Source organism: Pan troglodytes, chromosome 13 (genome assembly GCF_028858775.2).
Source record: "Pan troglodytes isolate AG18354 chromosome 13, NHGRI_mPanTro3-v2.0_pri, whole genome shotgun sequence".
Classification (NCBI taxonomy): domain Eukaryota; kingdom Metazoa; phylum Chordata; class Mammalia; order Primates; family Hominidae; genus Pan; species Pan troglodytes.
The window spans coordinates 105,204,705-105,230,951 of NC_072411.2; the positions used below are offsets into that span (position 1 = coordinate 105,204,705).

The 26,247-nt window shown below is 38.9% G+C and overlaps 1 protein-coding gene and 1 pseudogene across 32 annotated transcripts in view; both read left to right on the forward strand.

Moving 5' to 3' along the window:
* The window catches only part of CARF (calcium responsive transcription factor), an 87,596-nt gene extending 61,386 nt beyond the window's left edge, over positions 1–26,210 (forward strand). For 14 of the 32 annotated variants that reach the window (XR_010150226.1, XR_010150222.1, XR_010150215.1 and 11 more), the window contains 6 exons: positions 836–998; positions 3,776–3,839; positions 8,042–8,172; positions 8,559–8,928; positions 9,994–10,171; positions 12,601–13,445. Coding sequence is in view for 9 of the 32 variants with exons in the window: in XM_063791583.1 (XP_063647653.1) it covers positions 836–998; positions 3,776–3,839; positions 8,042–8,172; positions 8,559–8,928; positions 9,994–10,112 (847 nt within the window). In the remaining 23 variants the exon portion in view is untranslated. Of the gene's footprint in view, positions 1–835; positions 999–3,775; positions 3,840–8,041; positions 8,173–8,558; positions 8,929–9,993; positions 14,327–20,961; positions 21,083–23,284; positions 23,380–24,296 lie in introns of those variants that run through there. The other 18 variants (XM_063791583.1, XM_063791581.1, XM_001173058.7 and 15 more) reach the window with 8 other exon arrangements.
* LOC107973671 (UPF0729 protein C18orf32 homolog) lies at positions 13,739–22,065 on the forward strand (annotated as a pseudogene).
* Positions 26,211–26,247: the final 37 nt, after the last annotated feature.

Genomic DNA, 26,247 nt, shown 5'->3' on the forward strand with positions numbered 1-26,247 from the left:
ATAATATTAATTGATACTTTTGGAAGCAATGTAACATGATGTTTACGCACATAACCTGGGTATAGGCCCAAGCTCTCTTGTTTACTAGGTAGGTGTATGATTTTGGGCAAATTATTTCACTTCTACAGTCCTTAGTTCTATCATCTGTAAAGTGGGAATGATAATTGTACGTATGTCGTTGATCATTAAGGGTTAAAGGAGATATTTGATGTGAAGTGTTCCATACAGTGCCTGACACAGCATTAAAAACATTATTATACTTAAACTGAAAATAATGATTTCTTTAAATTCATAAAAATATCAAAGCTCAGCTGGGCGTGGTGCTCACGCCTGTAATCCCAGCACTTTAGGAGGCCGAGGCGGGCGGATCGCGAGGTCAGGAGATCGAGACCAGCCTGGCCAACATAGTGAAACCCTGTCTCTACTAAAAATACAAAAAATTAGCCGGGCGTGGTGGCACACTCCTGTAGTCCCAGCTACTCGGGAGGCTGAGGCAGGAGAATCGCTTGAACCCGGGAGGCAGAGGTTGCAGTGAGCCGAGATCACACCACTGCACTCCAGCCTGGGCGACAGAGCGAGACTCCATCTCAAAAAATAATAACAAAACTCACTCTAATATATTTAGATGTTTTACCAATGAAAATATTACATTTCTATAGTCTGCAATAATTCTATGTTGTATGGAAAAAGTTTAAATAGGAAAATATAAATTACTTACAGGGCTATAAACCATACTTTATAGAAGTTTATACTGAAAGAGAACCTTTCTGTCTTTTGATCTAAAGGCATATTGCTAAATGGTTTATGTCTTTATTCCATTTTGTATTCTTTACAGAAAATTTGTGGAAAGGGAACTGTTCAAACCCGATGAGGTACCTGAAAGACATAATTTATCTTTTTTTCCAACTGTAAATGATATAAAAAATCACATCCATGAGGTACAGAAATCCTTGAGAAATGGAGATACGGTATATAACTCAGAGATTATTCCAGCAACGGTATGATTACAACCATAATTCCTTATTACAGAGTCTTTCTCAGCTTCTATTAATATTTAGTCTAATAAGAATGGCTAGTGTTAGGCCATCTGAATAACTGCAATATAAGCAAATACAATAGGCCGGGCGTGGTGGCTCATGCCTGTAATCCCAACACTTTGGGAGGCCGAGACGGGTGGATCACCTGCAGTCAGAAGTTTGAGATCAGCCTGGCCAACACGGTGAACCCCATCTCTACTAAAAATACAAAGATTGGGTGGGCGTGATGGTGGGTGCCTGTAATCCCAGCTACTTGGGAGGCTGAGGCAGGAGAATCACTTGAACTCAGGAGGCGGAGCTTGCAGTGAGCTGAGACTGCACCACTGTACTCCAGCCTGGGAGACTCAGCGAGACTCCATCTCAAAATATATATATATATATAGCATCTTTTTCTTAAAATGTAAATACTCAATGTTTAGAAAATGACTAAAAGTTTTTTATTACTTTCACAAGAAGAAAAATCAGTGAATTCCCAACTCCATAATAAAAACACTGGCCAGGCACAGTGGCTTGTGCCTGTAATCCCAGCACTGTGGGAGGACGAGGCGGGCGGATCACCTGAGGTCAGGAGTTCGAGACCAGCCTGACCAACATGGCAAAACCCCATCTCTACTAAAAATACAAAAAATAGCTGGGTGTGGCCGGGCTCAGTGGCTCACGCCTGTAATCCCAGCACTTTGGGAGGCTGAGGTGGGCAGATCACAAGGTCAGAAGATAAAGACCATCCTGGCTAACACATCTCTACTAAGAATACGAAAAATTAGCCGGGCATGGTGGCAGGTGCCTGTAGTCCCAGCTACTCTGGAGGCTGAGGCAGGAGAATGGTGTGAACCCGGGAGGCGGAGCTTGCGGTGAGCCAAGATCGTGCCACTGCACTCCAGCCTGGGCAACAGAGCGAGACTCCGTCTAAAAAAAGAAAAAAAAATTAGCTGGGTGTGGTGGCGTGCGCCTGTAATCCCAGCTACTCGGGAGGGTGAGGTAGGAATCGCTTGAACCTGGGAGGCGGAGGTTGCAGTGAGCTGAGATAGCGCCACTGCACTCCAGCCTGGGAGACTGAGACTTCATCTGAAAAACAACAACAAAAAACCACTAATCTTTATTTTAAAATCAACATGTATTTTCTCTGTAAAAATTATTCTTACTCATTTAACAGACATTTATTGAGTACTATTGTATATATTTCCCCTCCCTTTTTTTAATAAATGGGCAAATTTAAATACAGTTGTTTGGGCCGGGCGCGTTGGCTCATGCCTATAATCCTAGCACTTTAGGAGGCTGAGGCAAGTGGATCACCTGAGATCAGGAGTTCGAGACCAGCCTGGCCAACACAGTGAAACCCCATTTCTACCAAAAATACAAAAATTAGCCCGGCGCGGTGGCAGGTGCCTATAGTCCCAGCTACTTGGCAGGCTGAGGCAGGAGAATCACTTGAATCCGGGAGGCGGAGGTTGCAGTGAGCCATGATCATGCCGTTGCACTCCAGCCTGGGTGACAACAGCAAAACTCCATCTCAATAAATAAATATATATCCATCTATCCATCCATCCATCCATCCATACATACATACATACATACAGTTCTTCGTACTTGATTGCCCAAAGTGATAATGTTGGTTCCATATGCCATCTGTGGATATCAGTTTAACTCATACTTTTTTTTTTTTTGAGACAGTCTCTCTCTCTCTTGCTCAGGCTGGATTGCCGTGGCATGATCCTGGCTCAGTGCAACCTCCATCTCCCAGGTTCAAGCTATTCTCCTGCCTCAGCCTCCCAAGTAGCTGGGATTACAGGTTTCAGCCACCATGCCCAGCTAATTTTTTTGTTTTTATTAGAGACGGGTTTCACCATGTTGGCCAGGCTGGTCTCAAACTCCTGACCTCACGTGATCTGCCCTCCTCGGCCTCCCAGAGTGTTGGGATTACAGGCGTGAGCCACCACACCCGACCTTAACTCATAGTTTGATATGGTAGTTTCTCCCTGAATATTAGTCATCTCTGTGAACATTTTCCCTACTATGAAGAGATTAATTACCCAGAAACAACTAATTACAATACAGCCAGTGATTATGCCATTAAAATCTGAAATGTAGTATATTTTGCTTTCCTAACTTGTTATCCAAATGCAGTATCTGAAAAAATATGGATATTTTAAAAGCCAAAACTATTTCTTACAATCCATAACTCTTTGTCTTTTTTTTTTTTTGAGATAGAGTTTCACTGTCACCCAGCCAGAGTGCATTCACACAATCACGGCTCACTGCAGCCACGACCTCCAAGACTCAAGCAGTCCTCCCACCTTAGCCTCCTGGCAGCTGGGACTACAGGCACCAGCCATTACACCCAGCTAATTTTTTAAGTTTTTGTAGAGACTGAGTCTCACTTTGTTGCCCAGGCTGGTCTCAAACTCCTGGCCTCAAGCACCTCTCCAGCCTTGGCTTCCCAAGCCTTACGGGAATGACCCACTGTACCCAGCCCAATAACTCTTAATTATTCACTATCTAAATGTTAGAAGTAGTCCTTGTCATCTACACTGTTGTCTAAATCCTTGCTATCTGAACTCAGGAATTTAATGTATTTGTATAGTAAAGTATACTTGTGCTTGAAGAATATGAACAAGTGAAGAGAGTAGTTGCAGAATAAATCACATACTGTGAATAAAATATGACAGTCGTAATGATGTCTTAAGATATTTTTCAATATAAGAGCTTTATTTTTACTGAAATAAATGTTCCCATTTCAGCTTCAATGGACTACAGACAGTGGGAATATTCTCAAAGAGACCGTGACAGTTACATTTGCAGAAGGTAGGTTTTCTTGAATACCTTTAAAATATAAATTCAAATGGTGTTTAACTGGAAGGAACTTAAGATATTATCTCATCTAATCAAATTTTATAGATAAGGAAACCAGGATCCAAAGACGTAGGAGCAGCTATGTTATGGTTTATCAACATACTTCCTACTATTTTAATTTCCTCTTATACTTTGTTTTTAATGCTTTTTTATGACTGACATTTTGAAGCTGATAACTAGCACAGTTAACTGTAGCTAATTCATTATAAGTCTGGCTAATTCCAGTAGTAATAACCCTAAGATGCCCTGATCTGGGAACTATGGTCCATTTTTTATGGTTGCTTTTTCTCATGTGTTCTTACTGCTGGGCCCTTTCAATATTCCAAACTTATTTCCACCCTTTTGCATTTCTTCTCTGTTCTGGAAATGTCTTTTTTCTTATGCATGGCAAACTCCTCTTAGTACTCAAATTGTAATCTCTTTTAAGTACATTCATAACTTCACCCCCTATATAAAGTTAAACCTCTGAATTTCTTTTTTTGTTTTTGAGACAGTCTCACTGTGTCACCCAGACTGGAGTGCAGTGGTGCGTTCTCGGCTCACTGAAACCTCAGCCTCCCGGGTTCAAGTGGTTCTTCAGCCTCAGCCTCCCGAATAGCTGGGATCACAGGCGCACACCACCATACCTGGCTAATTTTTGTATTTTTAGTAGAGACAGGGTTTTGGCATGCTGGCCAATCTGATCTCAAACTCCTGACCTCAGGTGATCCACCCACCTTGGCCTCCCAAAGTGGTGGGATTACAGGCGTGAGCCACTGCACCCAGCCAAACCTCTGAATTTCTATAATGAGCATCTGACTGATAGCATTTACTGAGCTCAGCAACACTGGCAAAAGAATAGAGCATTGGTAGGACAGGAGAGAGAATAAAGGACTTACTAGATTTGTAAAGTTGAGTATCTGAGCCATTTCAGTGGCGTGGATTGGGAGGAAGCCATATTGGGGTGATTGAAGGGTGAATGGGAGATGAGGAAGGAGTAGGGACTCCTTAAAAAGTGTACCACTTTTTCAGGAATTTTGCAATGGCAAATGGGGTTGAGGGAACGTATTTTAAGAGTAGAGAACTGAAAAGATAGATGAAGATGGTGATGGGAAGTTGAAGAAACTTCTGTTGGCTTTCCTTTTCTCTGTAAGAGTGCTAAGGATAAGGAAAGGTTTCAAGAAGGGTGGCATGGATTTGAGGGAAATGCAAATTAGAAATTATCCTGGATAGAGAGTGAAACATTGCCAGATACAGGTGAAGGTCCAATCAAAGTTAATAGTGAATTGGTATTAGTAGAATTAGTGAGTTTCTTTTTCAGTGGCACTCAGCTTCCCATGTATTGGTGCAGGAAAGCCATTTTTATGCAGAGTTAGGGTTTTACTGGAGGGATATGACCAAAGGACAGAGAGGCAAGAGAGTTTAGGTACTTGTAAAAGAGTGACTGAAATTTTATAGACCTAGGACTGTAAGCTGGATGGGGGAAGAATTTTATTAAGAAAGAGGTTGATGGATCTGAAGAAAACTGAGGGATTAATTGACTGGAGGTTCACATGAGGTTGAAGAACAATTGTAGTGAAATACATGAGCAAAATCTCTGGAAGAATAAGAGGTTGTAGCTGGGCACGGTGGCTCACACCTGTAATCCCAGCACTTTGGGAGGCCAAGGTAGGCGGATCATTTGAGGTCAGGAGTTTGAGACCAGCCTGGCCAACATGGTGAAACCTGGTCTCTGCTAAAAATACAAAAACTAGCTGGGCATGGTGGCACATGCCTGTAATCCCAGCTACTCAGGAGGCTGAGGCAGGAGAATCGCTTGAACCTGGGAGGCAGAGGTTGCAGTGAGCTGAGATCATGCCACTGCACTCTAGCCTGGATGACAGAGCAAGACTCCATCTCAAAAAAAGAATAAAAATCTAAAAATAAGAATAAGAGGTTGTGATCAGAGAATGAGATGTTTGAACTTGAGATTTTAGAGGTAGGATCATCCAGAGTATGATGATAGTGGTGGGTGACTACAGTAGTGAAGTAAAAGGACATTAATAACGAAGAAGCCAAGAAATGCATGATTGCTGTTTAGTCCTCTCAGTGGTCCATTGAGAAAGGTCTCTTAAGCTGATTTTACAGATGAGGAAGCTGAAGTTTAGAAACTCAGTTATAGGATGGGTGCAGTGACTCAACGCCTGTAATCCCAGCACTTTGGGAGGCCAAGGCAGGTGGATCACCTGAGGTCAGAAGTTCGAGACTGGCCTGGACAACATGGTGAAACCCTGTCTCTACTAAAAATACAAAAATTAGCTGGGCATGGTGTCACACGCCTGTAGTCCCAGCTACTCAGGAGGCTGAGGCAGGAGAATCACTTGAACCTGGGAGGCAGAGGTTGCAATGAGCCGAGATTGCGTCACTGCACTCCAGCCTGGGCAACAGAGCAAGACTGTCTCAAAAAAAAAAAAAGAAAGAAAAGAAAAGAAACTGAGTTATATAGCGTATTGAAGGTGACACAGAAAGCCAGTGCTTAAATCCATTCTTCTCTGATACTCTGGCCATTTTAAAATCAGTCAGTTGTATTATGGAAGCAATAAATGTTCATTGATAATTAGGTTTTCTCTTTCTGTTTTGAGACAGGGTTTCACTCTGTCACCCATGGTTGAGTGCAGTGGGACGATCTTGGCTCATTGTATCCTCTGCCTCCTGGGCTCCAGTGATCCTCCCACCTTAGCCCCCCAAGTAGCTGGGACTACAGGCACATGCCACCACGCCTGGCTAATTTGTGTATTTTTACTAGAGGCAAGGTTTCACCGTGTTGCCCAGGCTGGTCTCAAACTCCTGGTCTCAAGTTATCCATCTGCTCTGGCCTCCTAAAGTGCTGAGATTACAAGCGTGAGCCACTTCGCCTGGCCGATAATTAGTTCTTCACTGACTTAAAGAGATTAATATATTTGGGTTAACATATAAGAATTACATGAGAATGATTCAAATTCCCTACAATTAGTTTAAATTTGAGATACTAAGAAAACAGAGTTTTTATTTTTATTCATTTATACCAAAATGAGTTATTGAAATAAATTTAATGCTGTTATCATTAAAGACCAATTTTTCCAGGTATTGTCCTAGTTACTAGGGCTACAAAAGGTGAATTAAGTTTGGTGTTAATTGAGAAGCTCCTTAGATTTCACACTTCTAGAGAAGTTTAGTATAGTCCAGCATTATAGTACGGAGAACACACTAGATTCGAGTTACAGATATAGCGTCTTTCAAGGTAAAATATATATATATATATATAGTTGTGCCTCTGTATCTATGGGTTCTGTATCCATGGCTTCAACAAACTGCTGACCAAAAATATATTTTTAATTGGATGTATACCAAACATGTACATATTTTTTCCCTATTATAATCTAGAGATGATTTAAAGTATATTGGAAGACTTCTACATTGTATTGTGTATTATAGGTAATCCAGAGAGGATTTAAAGTTTGTGGGAGGATATGCTTAGATTTTATGCAAATACGATGCCATTTTATATCAGGAACTGAGCATCTGCAGATTTTTATTTCTGATGGAGGTCCTGGAACCAGTCTTCCATGGATATGGAGGGACAATCCCATTCTAGATCTACCGAATTAAAATTAATGGAGGTTAAACCTAGGAATCTATGTTTTCTTAAACATCCCTTAGAGATTCTTATTATCTGCCAGGTTCTGCAAATAGTGGGCTACATCAGCAGTCCCCAGCCTTTTTGGCATCAAGGTCCGGTTTTGTGGAACACAATTTTTCCACAGACCCAGGGTGGAGAGTTGGGGGGATGGTTTTGGGATTAAACTGTTCCACCTCAGATCATCAGGCATTAGATTCTCATAAGGAGTGTGCAACTTAGATCCAAGAATCTAATGCTTCTGCTGATCTAACACGAGGTAGAGCTCACGCAGTAAGGCTTCCTCATGCAGTAAGGCTTGCTTGCCCCATGCTCACCTCCTGCTGTGCAGCCCAGTTCCTAACAAGGCACAGACCGGTAGGGTCAGGGACCCTTGGGCTAGATGACTTATTGAAGTCCTTTGCAAAACTTTGAAATTATTTCCTATTTTAGTTCTGATAGAAAGGGTTGTAATAAAGTATTTTTATGACTTCATAGAAGCCATAAAAATTATTTTAATAGTTTCTTTAATATAATTTAGGAAATTCACCAGGAGAATCAATTACCACCAAAGTGGAAACAAATCAGACCAGGGGTTCTTTGTCTCCTGAGCCAACCCACTTGCTCTCCTCACTCTCCTCATTTCAGCCCAAAATATTTACACAACTACAGGTAGGTATCCAGTAAAATATCCAAATTTGAGGTCCTTCTCTTTATTCCTCCATTTACCTCTTCTTCTCCTAGGGATTTTAGAGAATTGTTACAGAATTATAATAATGATGAAATATGTTTTCATTGTTAATTTCCTGATCTTTTTGTTTCTTGATTTAAGATAATTCAAACAGTATGTTTTTTAAAAGTTTAAGGTTGACTATGAATGCAGTAAATTTAGTTGTACTACTTTTCCCTTGATTCTTGTTTCTTTCTTCATTTAATAATTATTTTTAACCATACTCTTTTTATTTGTTCGGATTTTTTGTCAAAAGAATTGTATATCCTATGAGAATATCATACATAGGAAATTCAAACATTTTGATGTACTCTTTTTGGTTTAAAAGGGTTTGCAGTTACAACCAAGGTTCACCTCTCCTGATGAATCACCAGCTGTGGTATCAGTAAATAACCAGCCGTCCTCTAGTCCTTCAGGACTTCTGGATACAATAGGAAGTGCTGTAATGAATAATAATTCTCTACTGCTTGGTCAAAGTCATAGCCTTCAAAGAGATACATGCTTAACCCAAAACAATAGTACTGCCTCCACCATGGGTAACCTTCCAGAACCAGATCAAAATCTAGTTGCAATGGACGAGCTGGTAGAAGTTGGAGATGTTGAGGATACAGGGAATCTGGAAGGAACTGTTCATCGGATTCTGTTGGGAGATGTGCAGACTATTCCAATACAGATTATAGACAACCACTCAGCTCTTAGTAAGTTGAAATCAATTTATGATGTTATTGTTGTAACCTTTGTGGATTATCATCACTATATTATACTATAGATAAAACTATTATTTCTACCCAGTGGGTCTATGATATTATGTAAATGAAGCAAAATTATGAGAGAGAAGGAGGAGATTTCATTACCCTGGGTTTCAGAACTTTTAACCTTAAATTTTCTTCTTCTTATTTCTAATTATTTAGTACCATAGAAATTACTTATTCCCTAATTACCTGTTTTCCATGGAAAATCTGTGGTAATGTGAAATCAGGAAGGTCATTTTAGAGTACATGAAAAAATTAATAGGAAAAAATTAAACAAGGAAAAATATTTTCATGCAAAGGTTATTATGGAAGAATTGATGTATGCAGACATACACAAAGAAAAATGAAAGAAGTAGGCATATATAAAGGTTAAAAGGAAGATTTTCATTTTTGGTTTTTTGTTGTTTTGAGACAGAGTCTCATTGTGTCACCCAGGCTGGAGTACAATGATGCAATCACAGGTCACTGCAGCCTTGACCTCCTTGGTTCAAGCGATCTTCCCACCTCAGCTTCCCAAGTAGCTGGGACCACAGGCACATGCCACCATACTGGGCAAATTCTTTAATTTTTTTTTTTTAAACCAGCCTGTTGCCCAGGCTGGTCTTGAACTCCTGGGCTCAAGCAATCCTCCCACCTCAGCCTCCCACTCCTCACGCAGTGAGCCACTGCACCTGGCCAAAAGGAAGATTTGGAATTACAAAATAAATGTTGAGTTGAAAGGGAACTAGTAAGACTTGGGCATTTAGGTTTAGCCCAAGACCTTCTTACCTTCACTTTATTACTAATCTCTGTCAACATGGAAGTAAACTCTGTTAACTCCTACTTTATCTGTTACTTCTTTGCACACAAATTGTTCTGGATTGGGCACTTTTTGTGGGAAAAGATTTGCAGTTTGCTTTGAAGAACAAAAGTTTTCACAGAAGTTATTTTTAGAATATAAAATATTTTTCCCCTCTCTTCCAGTGTCATGAAATAGATTAACTTTTAGGATTTTTCTGTTTGTTTTTAAAGTTGAAGAAAATCCAGAAAGTACCATTTCTGTGAGCCAAGTTAAGCAAGAACCCAAAGAACCAGCATTGTCTATGGAAGCGAAAAAAATTGTGGACTATAAGAAATTATCTGCTACATAAATTATTGAAGCTTTTCAGAATTTACAACTCTGGTGACTTCTGATGTCTTAGAAAAGAAGGTGAATATAGTCAAAGCGTGGCATTGAGATAATTGGACTGAAGACCAGTTTGATGAGAAGCTTTTATTTAAAACTGATATATTTGTTGCCAGTTCCATATTTTTACCTTCCTTAAGAGATGTTTTACTCTTCTTATTTTGTATAATTTTTATGCTCTTTGATTATCTAATAAGGCCAGTATTTCAAAAGCTGTTCTGAATTTATCCACAGTAATATAGTCTGAACACAAATAGTTTACTTAACTTATCCTTGGAAATATTCAATTTTGGTTATTACAAAACAGAAAAGAACAACAGCAACAAAAACATTGTGTGAATGTATGTTTGTATGTGTGTATGTATATCATGAATTTTTTTTAAGTTCTGAAAAAGAACTTGTTCTCTCTTTAAAGTTGTGAAGAAATTGTTAATTGCCAGACAGGTAAGAAAATGTTTATAATCTATCTCATTAAGAAAGATGAAGTATTAGATTTTACATCATAACACAAAGTCCAGCAGCTACATCTGTGGAAACTGTGCAGTTGCATTTTAGCCTCTTCCCTTCTAATTTTTGTACTTTTAACTACAAACCAGTAGTATACTAATGGTTATCTAATAGAAATTTAAAGTGTCTTGGTAAGTACTGAGAATTTTTACTTGAATTAATCAGATAAGCAACAGAAATCAACATATGTAGCATGGATTTGTGCTATATTGGAAGTAAAACACTATAGGCAGAAAGATGTAGAAATTAAGAGAATTGAAAAAGAATAATAGAATTCCTTGGTGTTTACAGATAATTTGGAAAACTTTTTGATGACAGCAGAGGATTTTTTTCCCTCTTATTTTGTAATGAAGATCCAGCACTGGTTAAAAAATAATTTGATTTGTAGTTACATTTTTCTATGCCAGAGCTCTTACTGAATTGATGATATTAGGATTTCTAGTATTTTAAGGTAAGTATTTATAGTTTAAAATTTAGTTTATATTTAAAACTTTAAAACATCTGATCTGGGATTTTTTTGTTAAGTAAGTATATTAACTTCAAATACCAAATTACTGCTAAGCAGTATATTCATTATAAGCATCTGTTGTCTAAAGATTGGTACTAGGCTGGACATGGTGGCTCACACCTGTAATCACAACACTTTGGGAGGCTGAGGTGGGTAGATAACCTGAGGTCAGGAGTTCGAGACCAGCCTGGCCAACGTGGTGAAACCCTGTTTCTACTAAAAATACAAAAATTAGCTGGGTGTGGTGGTGGGCACCTGTAATCCCAGCTACTTGGGAGGCTAAGGCAGGAGAATCGCTTGAACACCGGAGGCGGAGGTTGCAATGAGCCGAGATCGCGCCATTGCACTCCAGCCTGGGTGACAAGAGAAAAACTCCATCTCAAAAAAAAAAAAAGATTGGTAAACTAGAAATATCAACTATAATTGTCAGGAAATTAACCTAAAGGCTTTTGTTTCTCCAGAGACCATTTGTGGGTATATTTTATATTTTAAAAATAAAGATTTTAAATGGATATCAATGTTTAATACTCAAAACATGCACAATATAATATCAAATTTAACATTAATACTTTACATGAATATGAGTCACTTTTGGCTTTTCTAAGTCCAGCCTCCCATTCTTAATTGACTTTGTTTCAGGTACATGACATGTATCTAAATATAAAGTACTGTTATAGTAGAGGTAGGTGGAATTCTAATATTCCTTGCTCTTTAGATTTATATTTTATTTAATATAAAGTTTATTATTTATACCCTTTTTAATGCAAAGCTAATATTTAGTTATATGTATGATTTTTAATAAAAATTACTTTACTTTTTCCTATGAATTTAAAACATTTGATGTTGGCATTTTATACAGGCAGGTTGCCAAATTTGATTATGTTACACTAAGTTAAACACAGCACTTAATTACCTCAAATCCAGATTTCTCTTAGTCTGTGTGTACATAAAAGGAATAAGTCCAAATTAATTTATAGTTTAGTGTTGCACTATAGGTAATATTCTTTTCATTTGTTATTTCTAGTTTTTATGGAATCCTTTTCTTTCAAGATTCTAAATAATAAATCTTTACCTCTCAATAGTGGTAATAGTGGTAATGGTTTATTATTAGCTATTTCACCAATTGAACTACATTCTTTTGGAGACATTCCTTTCTTTTTTGATGTTGATTTGCAAAGGAGAAATGCTTGTTAATATACAAACTCTAGTCAGTTACCTGTGAGGATGAGATGTGTCAGAGGACTCAGACTTTGGTATAGTTAGAAAAATAATATTTTTCTCACTTGATTCTGTGTGAATGTCTCTTCTGATACTGTTTTTTAATCAGAAAGTTACAGAGCAACTTTCCCACAAACAAACCAATAAAACAAAACCCCACAAAAACCAAGAGCATGAAGAAAAGTTTAAATCCCTAATTATATACTCTTTTGGTTTTTAGGTAGAAACTGGAGCTATCAATATTTTCATGTAAGTATTTCAATGAGTAGCTCTTTAAAAATGGTTTCTAAATTAGATTTTAAAAATTCATTGTCATCTAAATGCATGTTTAGTCACAATGTATCAGTATTGTGTTTAAAGGTGCTCAGCATCACTTTTTGAAAACTATGTTTACATATTTAAAATGTTTAATTATTTTGAAATGTATAGGGTATTAAATACAAGCTTCTAAAATTTTCAGTATCTATATTGGCTTTCTCTAACAGCTCTACAGCAAAGTTTGACATGTTTTTTGTGTGTGTCATGTATTGTAAGTTGTAATATCTGTAGGAGTGAGTTGGACATTCTAAATTAGCAGTAAAAAATTCACAATTACAGCTCGGCTTGTTTATTCATTATAGTTTCCACATTTCCAACTTCCAAGTGAACTTTATATATACTACAGTGAATTATAGATAAATACAGCCATGGTGGACCTTTCCCTCAATAGTGATTTTTTGTACAAACAGTTAGTATAATTAAAAGGAAAAGCTTTTATATTTTATGCAAGGTAAATGTTTCCTAAACGTCACAAAAGTGATAGAAAACATAGCTTTTGGGATCTGGTCCTGCATTAGAGTTTCTAATTCTGAGACCCACCAGCTTGTGTTTCATCTTCTTTATATCCTGTCAGAATACATACTTAATCATGTGGGTATGAGAAAGATGTTGTTTAACTTGTACCAGGTTTAAAAAAAGAGGTTTAAAAAATGTCTATGCATATATATATATATATATATAGCAACTTGATGTATAGTGTCCTTGTTACCATGTATTTTTTTCATTAAAAATCCTGCTTTTTTTTTATACTTGTTAGTTTTCTTTTTATATTTTTCTTAGAGATAGTGGCAATTTTGTTCATCTTGAAGATGCTGAATAAACACTTGAATACCCGAGAATTTTGGCCAGAGATTTATGTCCAATTTGGAACCTGAAAGTTTTAAGCATAACTACAAGTAACTCCTGTTAGCATTACATTTTGGGGAGATATATATGCATTTAATACCCTGCAACTCAGCCAAGCATCAACATTTTAAAACAATATGTGTAATAAGTAATTCTCCACGCCCACCCCCCCAGCCCCCCGACGTTTTGGCACCATGACATTTTCAAGTATAGCTTTATATTTTAGGAGTAATGACAAAGTATGTGATCAAAAGAGAAGGGATTATTAATTTTATCCCTCTTTGCTTTTTTTTAAACTTTATTCCACTCTGTACCTATTTTTGAGGACCTTGAAAATCTTAATCTCTCCAGAAGGGATACTGCATTGGTTCTTCTCCATCAGCTGGTTTAGACATCAAACATCTTAAATGATACACTGTTTTAATATCTAAAAATCTGTCATTCTACTTAATTAACTTAGTCATAAGGACAAAGCCTTAGTATATTTTTGCCACATACATGTTATGTATAAATTTTACTGTTGAATAATACAAGTATTCATTGCTGACTGAATTCTTAAAACTTTGGGAATAGAAAAAACACATTTATTAATGGATGCTAAAGTGATTCCTGAGAAAAATAATTTGTATGGTTAATATGGAAAACCTTTGGTAATGTGATTTGGGTATAAGAATACTAAAACCAGAGCACAGGGTGTGAATCATGTACCAGGAGGGATTTTATTTTTAAATATCTTTATTGAGGTATAATTGAAATACAATAAACTGTACATATTTAAAGTACCCAATCTGATAAGTTTTGTCATATGTATACAGCCATGAAATCATCACCATAAGCAAGGTAATGAACATATTCATCACTCTCAAAGTTTCATAGTACCTCTTTGTGATCCATTCTTACTTAATCCTCCTTACCACCTCACCATCACCAGACCACTGATCTGCTTTCTTTATGATCAGTTTGCTACAAATGAAATCACATAATATGAACCTTTTTTGGTCTAGCTTTTGTCACTTAGCATAGTAATTTTGTGATTTGTCTATATTGTTGCATTTATGAATAAATCATTTATCTGCTGCTGAGTAGAACTGCATTTTATGAATATATCAATTTGTTTATTCTTTTGATGATGGACATTAATAATTCTAGGCTATTATGAATAAAGTTTCCATGAACATCTATGTACAAGTCTTTGTACAGACTTATGCTTTCATTTCTCTTGGGTAAACATCTAGGAGTAGAATGCCTGGGTCATATGTTAGGTATATATTTAACTTTTTAACAAACTGCCAAAAGATTTTCCAAAGTAGTTGTAACAATTTATATTCCCACCAACAGTGTATGAAAGTTCCAGCTTCTCTATATCCTAGCCAACACTTGTTATGAACAGTTTTTAGGTTTTAGAGATTTTAATAGGTGGGTAGTACTATCTTACTGTGGTTTTAATTTCCATTTCTCTAATAACCACTATTGAGCATCTTTTCATGTTGTATTTGCCATCTTTATCTCTATATCTTCTTTATTGATGTGTCTGAATCTTTTGCCCACTTTTTTTTTTTTTTTTTAAGACCAGGTCTTGCTCTGTCACCCAGGCTGGAGTGTAGTGGTGTGATCTCAGGTCACTGCAACCTCCACCTCCCAGGCTCAAGCAACTCTCCTGCCTCAGCCTCCCTAGTAGATAGGATTACAGTCATGCGCACCATGCCTGGCTAATTTTTTGTAGAGACGGGGTTTCACCATGTTACCCAGGCTAGTCTCAAACTCCTGGGCTCAAGCAATCCACCCACCTTGGCCTCCCACAGTGCTGGGATTACAGGCATGAGCCATCGTGCCCAGCCTTGCCCACTTTTATTTTTGTTTTCTTATTTGTTTTTTATTCTTTTTTTTAACCACAGCCAGCATCATAGCTCACCCACTTTTAAATTGTTTTCTTTTTTTTTTTTTTTTTGAGATGCAGTTTCACTCTTGTCGCCCAGGCTAGTGTGCAATGGCATGATCTTGGCTCACTGCAGCCTCCACCTCCCAGGTTCAAACAATTCTCCTGCCTCAGCCTCCCGAGTAGCTGGGATTACAGGTGCCCACCACCACACCTGGCTAATTTTTGTATTATTAGTAGAGACGAGGTTTCACCATGTTGGCCAGGCTGCTCTCGAACTCCTGATCTCAGGTGATCCACTCACCTTGGCCCCCCAAAGTGCTGGGATTACAGGCATGTGCCACCACACCCAGCTAATTTTTGTATTTTTTAGTAGAGATGGGGTTTCACCATGTTGGCCAGGCTGGTCTCCGAACTCCTGATCTCAGGTAATCTGCCCGCCTCCCTAAGTGCTGGTGCTGGGATTACAGGCGTGAGCCACCACTCCCAGCTCCACCTGCACTTTCAACTGACTACAAATCTGAGAGGTTCTCACATCCCCTTTTAGGTTTGATAATTTGCTAGAACAACTCACAGAACTCAGGAAAGTACTATACTTACAACCACAGTTTTATTAGAAAGGATACAAACCAGAAATGACCAAATGAACAGATACGTAAGATGAGGTCTGTGAGGGTCCTGAATGCAGAACCTCTGTGCCCTCTCGTAGAATCAGGACATGTTATTCACTTTTCATATCAATGTATTCACCAACCAGGAATATCTACTGAGTTTCATGTCCAGAGTTTTCAGGGGGTTTTATTACATAGGCATGATTGGTTCAATCATTGGCCCATGATTGGACTCATTCTTCAGTCCTCCTGTCATTCCTGGAGGACAGGAGGCTGAGTTGATATCATTGGCTCAAAGCCCCAACCCAACCCTCTAATTAGATGTTTGGTCTTTATAGCATGACCAGCTCCCATCCTGAAGCTATCTAGGGGCCCACTATGTGTCATCTCATTGCATATACTCAGGTGTGATTCAAGGCGCTCATGAATAACAAATACACTCCTAGTACTTGGGAAATTCCAAGATTCACTATCAGGAACCACAGATAAAGGAAAGTCAAATTATTTATTATATAGCAGTGTAATGCATAGTTTTGTTGTTTTAATTGTGGACACCTACTTTAGTCTGAGATTTGTTACCATGTCACACTATACTAGGTTCATCTCATTTTTCTTCAAGGCTATTGTTTGAAGTGCAACATGTTTTATATATTAAGTGTATCAACTCTCTGCTACTTTTCCTGGTTTGTAGTTTGCCTTTTAATTTTGATGACTTCTGTGCTTAAACAATTCTCCTCCAACTAGATAGCAGATAAACATTTATCTAAAATTTCCTATAGCTTTCTTATGTGTTGTTTTTAGTATAGTGAAATTATTTTGTTGCAGAGGATAAGTTTAAGTAGATATTTTTTCAATTAACCAACTCTCCCAATATGATGGGTTTTTTTCCCCCTCTCTTCCAATAGAAACCTAACTCCCAACACAATGGAATGAATTTTTCACTTTTTAAATTCACCTTTGAAAGGAGTAGGCAGGTTGTAAGGAATTGGAGATTTTGTGTCCCATTTTTTTTAGATGAAGAGGTCCAAAGTGGTAAATAATTTTCCCCAGGTCATCTGGAAAGGGCAGAATTGTCTGACTCCAAAGTCTTAAAAAGACGTTTACTTAGTGTCACTATTGCATCACATGTAATTACCCAATGACTTCAAATGTACCTAACATTATCAAATAATTTGTTCTGATACGAAAATTGAAAATTAAGTGGAACACAGAAGAAAATATAGTTATGACATTAGACAAGACAATGACATTAAGTTTAAATCTGGATTGCCAAACACAAGGTAAGTTTCCCTTGAGTTGATCAATTTAAGTTAAATCAAGTCTCTATTACTGAATCATACAAAAATGACCAAAAATGTTCACCAAACTTAGGGGCATATGTTTATGATGATCCAACTTGTAGATTTTGTGGTTCACATGAAAATCCACTTTAGGAAGTTCAAAGAGCCACATCAAAAAGATAGCCATCTTCCAGAGCAGCTAAAATTCAGATACCCCTGTATAATAAAGAACTATTCAGAGACACATATCATGCATTAAGATAAAGAACTGGCCGGGCGTGGTGGCTCATGCCTGTAATCCCAGCACTTTGGGTGGATCACCTGAGATCAGGAGTTCAAGACCAGCCTGACCAATATGGTGAAATCCTGTCTCTACTAAAAATACAAAAACTGGCCGGGCGTCATGGCATGCGCCTGTAATCCCAGCTACTCAGGAGGCCGAGACAGGAGAATTGCTTGAACCCAGGAGGCAGAGGTTGCAGTGAGCCAAGATCACACCACTGCACTCCAGCCTGGGCGACAGAGCGAGACTCCGTCTTAAAAAAAAAAAAAAAAAAAAAGGACTGAAATAAGTGGGTTCACATAGGAACACCAAATTGAAGGTCACAGGGAAGATGCTGATTTGTGATCATGTGGCTTCACACAGGCAAATCCATGCATTGTGCTTTAGGGTGAGCAGCATGGATTCATTTGTTTGAATGATGTCGATGGTTAATGAATTTTAGGAGGAACTCTGAGGAAGCCAGCTAGTTGCTAATACAAATTTCAGTGGAATAATATCTTTTCCCTTTTTTCTCCTCTTAACTCTCAATGCCAGGGCACTTTGGGAAACATTTATACTTAAAACATTAGAATATTAAACTGAAAAGACGGAGCAAAATAATTCAAATTACAGCAGTTGAATCGAGTAGTTAAAATTCAGAGATATCAAGCCAATGAATAAGACAGCATTTGTGAAATACTACATTAGCAATATTGGGATGAGTTGAAGAACTTTTAAAAAGGTGAACTAAGGATGTAAGATTTTTGAGAAGTTGAATCAAATCCAGAGTGGCATGCAAGGAAAACCTTGTGTGTTTTTACTGCTGTACTAATAGTTAAAACTAGCTATTGTATTCTCCAGGGCAGATATGAAATGGCCTTCAGTCCTAGGAAACTAGCAGAGCAGTTTATCAGCTGGTATGCCATGACAGCATTGAAGCGTGGTTTGTAGAAAAACCTGTTATATATACTATACATCATTTGAGTTTTGTGTTTTTCTCATAAGATAGGATTTGTTACTTTATTTCAAAGTGTATTCACATGTTGCTCAATTTTTCTTCACAAAATTTCTGTGGATAGAGCCAAGTGTAAATATTATTTTCTTATTTAATAGCTGAAGACACTGAATTGTAGGGAATAAGTGACATGTTTATTAGTATTACATGTATAAATAATTAGGAGTTGAAATTATATAGACATAAGAACTTGCAGATAGTATCAGACAGCTACTACTAATACTTAGGTGAGTAATTTTTATATTTGAGATTAAGCCACAACCATTATATCTTAGATTCTTAAATTTCCTTACTTGGCCTAGATTTGAAATAATTCTGCTCATAATAAAGGATTGAAGACATTTATTTTACAGAGAAAATGAGCAGAAATGCACAGAATGACTTGTTATAAAAAGGGAATTATTTTAACTTCTGAAATATTGCATGGACTTTGTACATAGACATGAAATTACACAGCAAATGACAATATATTTAATGATTTATTTTTTCAGTAACATGTAAAACCTACAATACAGCCAGGGGCGGTGGCTCACGCCTGTAATTCCAGCACTTTGGGAGGCCGAGGCGGGCGGATCACGAGGTTAGGAGATGGAGACCATCCTGGCTAACATGGTGAAACCCCGTCTCTAGTAAAAAATAATAATAATAATAATAATAATAATACAAAAAAATTATCCGGGCATGGTGGCGGGCACCTGTAGTCGCAGCTACTTGGGAGGCTGAGGCAGGAGAATGGCATGAATCCGGGAGGCGGAGCTTGCAGTGAGTCGAGATTGCGCCACTGCACTCCAGCCTGGGCGACAGAGTGAGACTCCGTCTCAAAAAAAAAACAAAAAAAAAACCTACAATACAAACCTTAGTGTTTCAAAAAGTTGTTTAAAAAGAATTACCTAGCCAGGCATGGTGGCGGGCGCCTGTAATCCCAGCTACTGAGGAGGCTGAGGCAGAGAATTGCTTGAACCCGGGAGGCGGAGGTTGCAGTGAGCCGAGATCGCACCACTGCACTCCAGCCTGGGCAACAGAGCGAGACTGCATCTCAACAACAACAAAAAGAATTACCTAATGACTTGCTACCCAGCAACATGCACTTTCCTTTTAACTTGCCTACCCTTCCCTAAGCTTAGCAGCATTTGGACTGTCAACAATGCTGTAAAGTAAAGATGTTCTTCATTTAACATATATTACTTACATAGTTCCATAAAATAATAGATAACTTTTCCGTTTTTTAGAAAAAAATTCAGAGTCTCACTCTGTCTCCCAGTCTGGAGTGCAGTGGGGCGATCATGGCTCGCTGCAGCCTCAAATTCCTAAAGTCAAGCTATCATCTCACCTTAACCTGCTTTTTATTTATTTTATTTTTTATGTATATTTTCTGAGATGGAGTCTCGCTCTGTTGCCCAGGCTGGAGTGCAGTGGTGCGGTCACGGCTCACTGCAACCTCCGCCTCCTGGGTTCAAGTGATTCTTCTGCCTCAGCCTCCCGAGTAGCTGGGATTACAGGCATGTGCCACCGCACCCGACTAATTTTGTATTTTTATTAGAGTCGGAATTTCACCATATTGGCCAGGCTGGTCTCGAACTCCTGACCTCAGGTGATCTGCCCACTTCGGTCTCCCAAAGTGCTGAGATTACAGGCAGGAGCCACTGCGCCCGGCCCTTAACCTGCTTTTTAAAATTTTGTGTAGAGACAGGTCTCTCACTGTGTTGCCCAGGCTGGCATCCAACTCCTGGCCTCAGGTGATCCTCCCACCTTGACCTCCCAAAGTGCAGGGATTACAGGTGTCAGCCACCATGCCCAGCTAGATAACATTTTTTGAGTGCCAGATGCTTTATAACTTAATCCTCACATCTGGCCTGAATATTATTACCCCAATTTTATATAAAAGCAAATAAATTCAAAAAGATTAAATACCTTGCCCAAGATCATATATCTAGAAAGCCAGGAACCTAGGATCTGAACCCGAGACTTTTTATTCCATAGACCATGTTATAACCAGATTTAACTCTTAACAATTCATGAACTATTAAAATGCGTCATAAGGAAGAATACATTATTTATTTATTTATAGACTGAATCTTGCTCTGTCACCTAGGCTGGAGTGCAGTGGCGTGATCTTGGCTCACTGCAACCTCCATCTCCTATGTTCAAACGACTCTCGTGCCTCAGCCTCCCAAGTAGCTGGAATTACAGGCGCCCGCCCCTGCGCCTGGCTAATTTTTGTATTTTTAGTAGAGACAGGGTGTCACCATGTTGGCCAGGCTGGTCTTGAACTCCTGACCTCAAGTGATCTGCCCGCCTCAGCCTCCCAAAGTGTTGGGATTGCAGGTGTGAGCCACTGCGCCTGGCCAATAATTTTTTTTTTAATGTTTGTAGAGACATGGGTCTCCCTATGTTGCCCAGGCTGTCCTTGAGCTACCGGCCTGAAGGGATCCTCCCACCTCAGCCTCCCACAGTGTTGGAATTATAAGCTACCGCATGGGCTGCAAATTTTATGGTATGTATTTTACAATTAAAAAAAAATGTCCTACCCAGAGATCATGCAGATATGATCTGCTAAATCTTTACGGTTTTGCCTTTCTTATTAACGGTCTACTGTCTACTTGGAGTGGTTTCCTGCATATGGTTTTGCATGGCAGGTGGGCCCCAAAATCGGGGCTCTGCCTGGGGAGGTTCTTGGCTTTGCCTAGGAAGGAATTCAAGGGCTACCCTATAGGCATTGTGTGAAAAGTAGCAGCTCAGGGGCAGTTCTGAAGTCACATTTATACCCACTTTTAATTACATGCAAATTAAGGGGCAGGTTAGTCAGAAATTTCTAGAAAAAGGGTGGTAAATTCCAGGTCGTTGCCATGGAATGAGTAACTGTCATGGCACTGTTGGCTGTGTTTTATGGAGAAGTGCTTTCGCCTCTTCCCTGTGTCAGCCAGTCTTCAATCTGGTCCAGAGTTGAGTCCCGCCTTCTACTTTAGTATCAGAGGGGGTCAAATTTCTTTCTCTATTTTTTTCCCACATGGAGAGTAGTTTTATCACATGGAGAGCTTGGGCTCTCATGTCTAGGAGCTCAAGCCTGGGACAGTGGTGTGCATTCTTTGAATCATCATTCTAGCCCTGCTCTGGATCTACAAAAAATTCCTGGAGCCATCCACATACTCTCTGATTTCTCCTTTTGTTCATCATTTATGGCCTAGAAAAGCTATGCAGGAATCCAATGGCAAAGTAGACTGTAAGGATGCAGACATAAATGGATTACCAACAAAAGGGCCAACAGACATCTCTGATAAAAAGACTAAAGTGATTTTCCTAAAGGATTTCATCATTTTAAAAATGGACCTGATTGCCGGCATGGTGGCTCACACCTGTAATCCCAGCACTTCAGAAGTGTATTAGTTCGTTTTCATGCTGCTGATAAAGACATACCTGAAACTAGGCAATATATAAGAAAAAGAGGTTTAATGGACTTACCCTGGGGAGGCCTCACAATTATGGCAGAAGGCAAGGAGGAGCAAGTCACATCTTATTTGGATGGTGGCAGGCAAAAAGAGAGAGCTTTGTGCAAGGAAATTCCCGTTTTTTTAAACCATCAGATCTGGTGAGACTTATTTACTATCATGAGAATAGCTCAGGAAAGACCCACCCCCATGATTCAATTACCTCCCACTGGATTCCCCCCACAACATGTGGGAATTGTGGGAGTTACCATTCAAGATGAGATTTGGGTGGGGACACAGCCAAACCATATCAAGGGAAGCCAAGGCAGGTGATCACTTGAGGCCAGAAGTTCGAGACCAACCTGGCCAGCATGATGAGACCCCATCTCTACAAAAAATACAAAAATTAATGGATGTAGTGCAGCACACCTGTGGTCCCAGTAACTCAGGAGGCTGAGGTGGGAGGATTGCTTGAGCCCAGGAGGCCAAGGTTGCAGTGAGCAGAGATCACACCACTGCACTTCCGTCTGGGCAACAGAGCAAGACCCTGTTTCAAAAAAAAAAAGGACTTGATAATATGAAGCACCTTCTTTGTAATCCTCTCTGACCTTTTTCTCTGAGACCAGAATTCAGGATTGATGGATTAGATATTTACCTGATACTAATCATGAAATTGATGGAATCCATATTTAAAGTGTTGTTAGTTATATTTAATGACTTCACTCCTGAATTCCCTTTTCATTAAGGTAGCTTTCATTTCTATTATTGCTGTTTTAATAATATTATTAAATAGAAGGTTTGTGCCAGTAGATGCTCTTGTTACTAAATCAGTACTTTAAAATCTTTGGTCCTCTGTCATTCGTGCCTATGAATTTGACTACTGTTTGCTCTAATTTATTTGGGCTCTTCTAATTGGAGTGGAGCAGAGTTTTACTGTGAAACAGTGCAGTGAGTCTGTGCAGTGAAATGAAGGGTGGAGTTTTGGGGGGTGGTAATGATGTGAAACATAAAGATATAATTACCATCTAACACAATGAAGCTGCTTGTCCATAAGAGTAGTAATTATTAAACTTTTATTTTATTTTACTATTTTTATTTTATTTTATTTTTTTAATTTTTGAGACAGTGTCTTGCTTTGCCACCCAGGCTATAGTGGAACAAACACAGCTCGCTACAGCCTTTACCTCCTCAACTCAAGTGATCCTCCTGCCTCAGCCTCTTGAGTAGCTGGATATGCCACTGCACCTGGCTAATTTTTGTATTTTTTGTAGAGGCAGGGTTTCAACATGTTGCCCAGGCTGGTTTGGAACTCCTGGACTTAAGTGATCCTCCTGCCTTGACCTCCTAAAGTGCTGGGATTACGCAGGTGAGCCGCCAAGCCCTGTTGAAACATCTTCTATATAAATGTCTAATGTAATTACAAAATTCTAATTCTTGTTGCATTCTTTTTATCCCTACAAATGTATTAAACATTCGGTTTTAAAAAGTTTTAAGGCCAGGTGCAGTGGTTCACACCTGTAATCCTAGTACTTTGGGAGGCTGAGATGGGTGGATCACTTGAGGTCAGGAGTTTGAGACCAGGCTGGCCAATATGGTGAAACCCCATCTCTACTAAAAAATACAAAAATTAGTCAGGCATGGTGGTGCGTGCCTATAGTCCCAGCTACTCAGGAGGCTGAGGCAGAAGAATTGCTTGAACCTGGGAGGCAGAGGTTGCAGTGAGCTGAGATTGCACCACTGTACTCCAGCCTGGGTGACAGAGCAAGACGCCGTCTAAAAAAAAAAAAAAAGTTTTAAGTATACAGTTCATTGATATTCAGTACATTCACACTGTTGTGCAACCATCACCACTATCCACTTCCTGAATTTTTTCATCCCAAACTGAAACTCTTTATGCATTAAACAATAACTCCCCATTCTACCTCCACCCCAGTGGTTCTCTTTTTCTAAATAAAGTGATCTTTCAATATCCACTATAACATCAGAAATCTTTTAATAGGGTAAGAGTGGATAACTGCAAACACAAAAAGATATCATTGGGAAACTAGGCTTTTGTGATGTTATTTTTATTTCTAAAAAATATTCAAATAAGGACATGTCCTTTACAGAGGCTGTTTGATTTCTCATTGGGAAACTTAAAAAACAAGTTAAAAAAAAAACAATTTTTTTCTTAAATGTTCTATCCTTTTCCTTCTAAATGTACACTGAAACAAGCTTTTGGTTCATTCATATTTATTTTTCTTACAATTTCAACTTTTCTTTTCTTTTCTTTTTACAACACAGGCTCTCACTCTGTTGCCCAGACTGGAGTCCAGTGGCGTGATCATCGCTCACCGCAGCCTCTACCTCCTGGACTCAAGGGATCTTCCACCGCATCTTCCTGAGTAGCTGAGACTACAGATGTGTACCACCATACCCAGCTAAATTTCTTATTTTTTATTTTTTGTAGAGACAGAGTCTCACTATGTTGCCCAGGCTGGTTTCAAACTCCCGAACTCAAGCTGTCTTCCCAAAGTGCTGGGATGACAGGCTTGAGCCACCAAGGCCTGCCCTCAACTTTTATTTTAGATTCAGGTGGTACAAGTGCAGTTTGTTACGTAGGTATATCGAGTGATACTGAGGTTTGGGATACGAATGATCTGGTCCCACAGGAAGTGAGCATAGTTCCCAATAGTTTTTCAGCATTTTCCCCTATCCCACCCTCCCCACTCTAGTAGACTCCAGTGTCTATTGTTGCCATCTTTATGTCAACAAGTACCCAATGTTTAGCTCCCACTTATAAATGACAACATGCATTATTTGGTGTTCTATGTTAATTCACTTAGGATAATGGTGTCCAGCTGCATCCATGTTGCTACAAAGGACATGATTTCCTTCTTTTTTATGGCTATGTAGTATTCCATTGTATATATGTACCACATTTTCTTTATCCAGTCCACCGTGATAGGCATGTCTTTGCTATTGTAAGTAGTGCTGCAGTGAACATAATGGGTGCATGTGTCTTTTTGGTAGAATGATTTATTTTCTTTTGAATAGATGCCCAGTAATGGAATTGCTGGGTTGAACGTTAGTTCTGTTTTAAGTTCTTTGAGAAATCTCCAAACAGTTCTCCACAGTGGCTGAACTTGTTTACATTCCTACCAACAGTGTATAAGCATTCTCTTTTCTCCACAGCCTCATTTGTTATTTCTTTCTTTTTTTTTTTTTTTTGAGACAGAGTCTCATTCTGTCACCCAGGCTGGAGGGCAGTGGCGCGATCTCAGCTCACTGTAGCCTCTACCTCCCGGGTTCAAACGATTCTCCTGCCTCAGCCTCCTGAGTAGCTGGGACTACAGGAGCGCGCCACCACACCCGGCTAATTTTTTGTATTTTTTTTTAGTAGAGATGGGGTTTCACCATGTTGGCCAGGATTGTCTTGATCTGACCTCGTGATCTGCCCGCCTTGGCCTCCCAAAGTGCTGGGATTATAGGTGTGAGCCACTGCACCTGGCCCCATTTGTTATTTCTTTAGGGCACCATTTTTCATCTGATTATTCACAGCTGAAAAACCATAATCTTCTTGACCTACTAATCTATTTTATGGTGATGAATCATATGATAAACAAAATCTAATGGTCCTTTTGGCAGAAAATAAATATGGGAATGTAATAATAAACAAAGATCTTTTCCCCTACGTTAAATCCATTATAATAAAATAGGAGGCCAGGTGTGGTGGCTAATGCCTGTAATTCCAGCATTTTGGGAGGCTGAGGCAGGAGGATTGCTTGAGGCCAGGAGTTTGAGACCAGCCTAGGCAACCATAGCAAGACCCCATCTCTAGAAAAAAATTAAAAATCAGCTGGGTGTGATGGCAGTGAGGTGTGATCCTGTCACTGCACTTCAGCCTGAGCAACAGAGCAAGATCCTGGCTCTAAAATACAAGAAATAAAATATGTAACTTTGTTCAGAGATGTCTTTTAAAAATTGTGGCACATTTGCTATTTTAATCACTGTTGACCGCCTTAATATGTGTCAAACTGTCAATTTAAGTAGGAACTACTAGATCTCAGATCTATTCTTTTTAAAAAAGTGTTACCTATTTTATTACTGTTAAAATTTTGATGTAGTATGAAAAAGCCCTGAGTCATAGTTACAGCCATTTGCCACAGAAATTCTAAATCTCGTAATTTTAATTCCAAATAAATTGATAATTGTTAATCGCTTTATTACTCAAACAGAAAAACTAAAAGGAGAT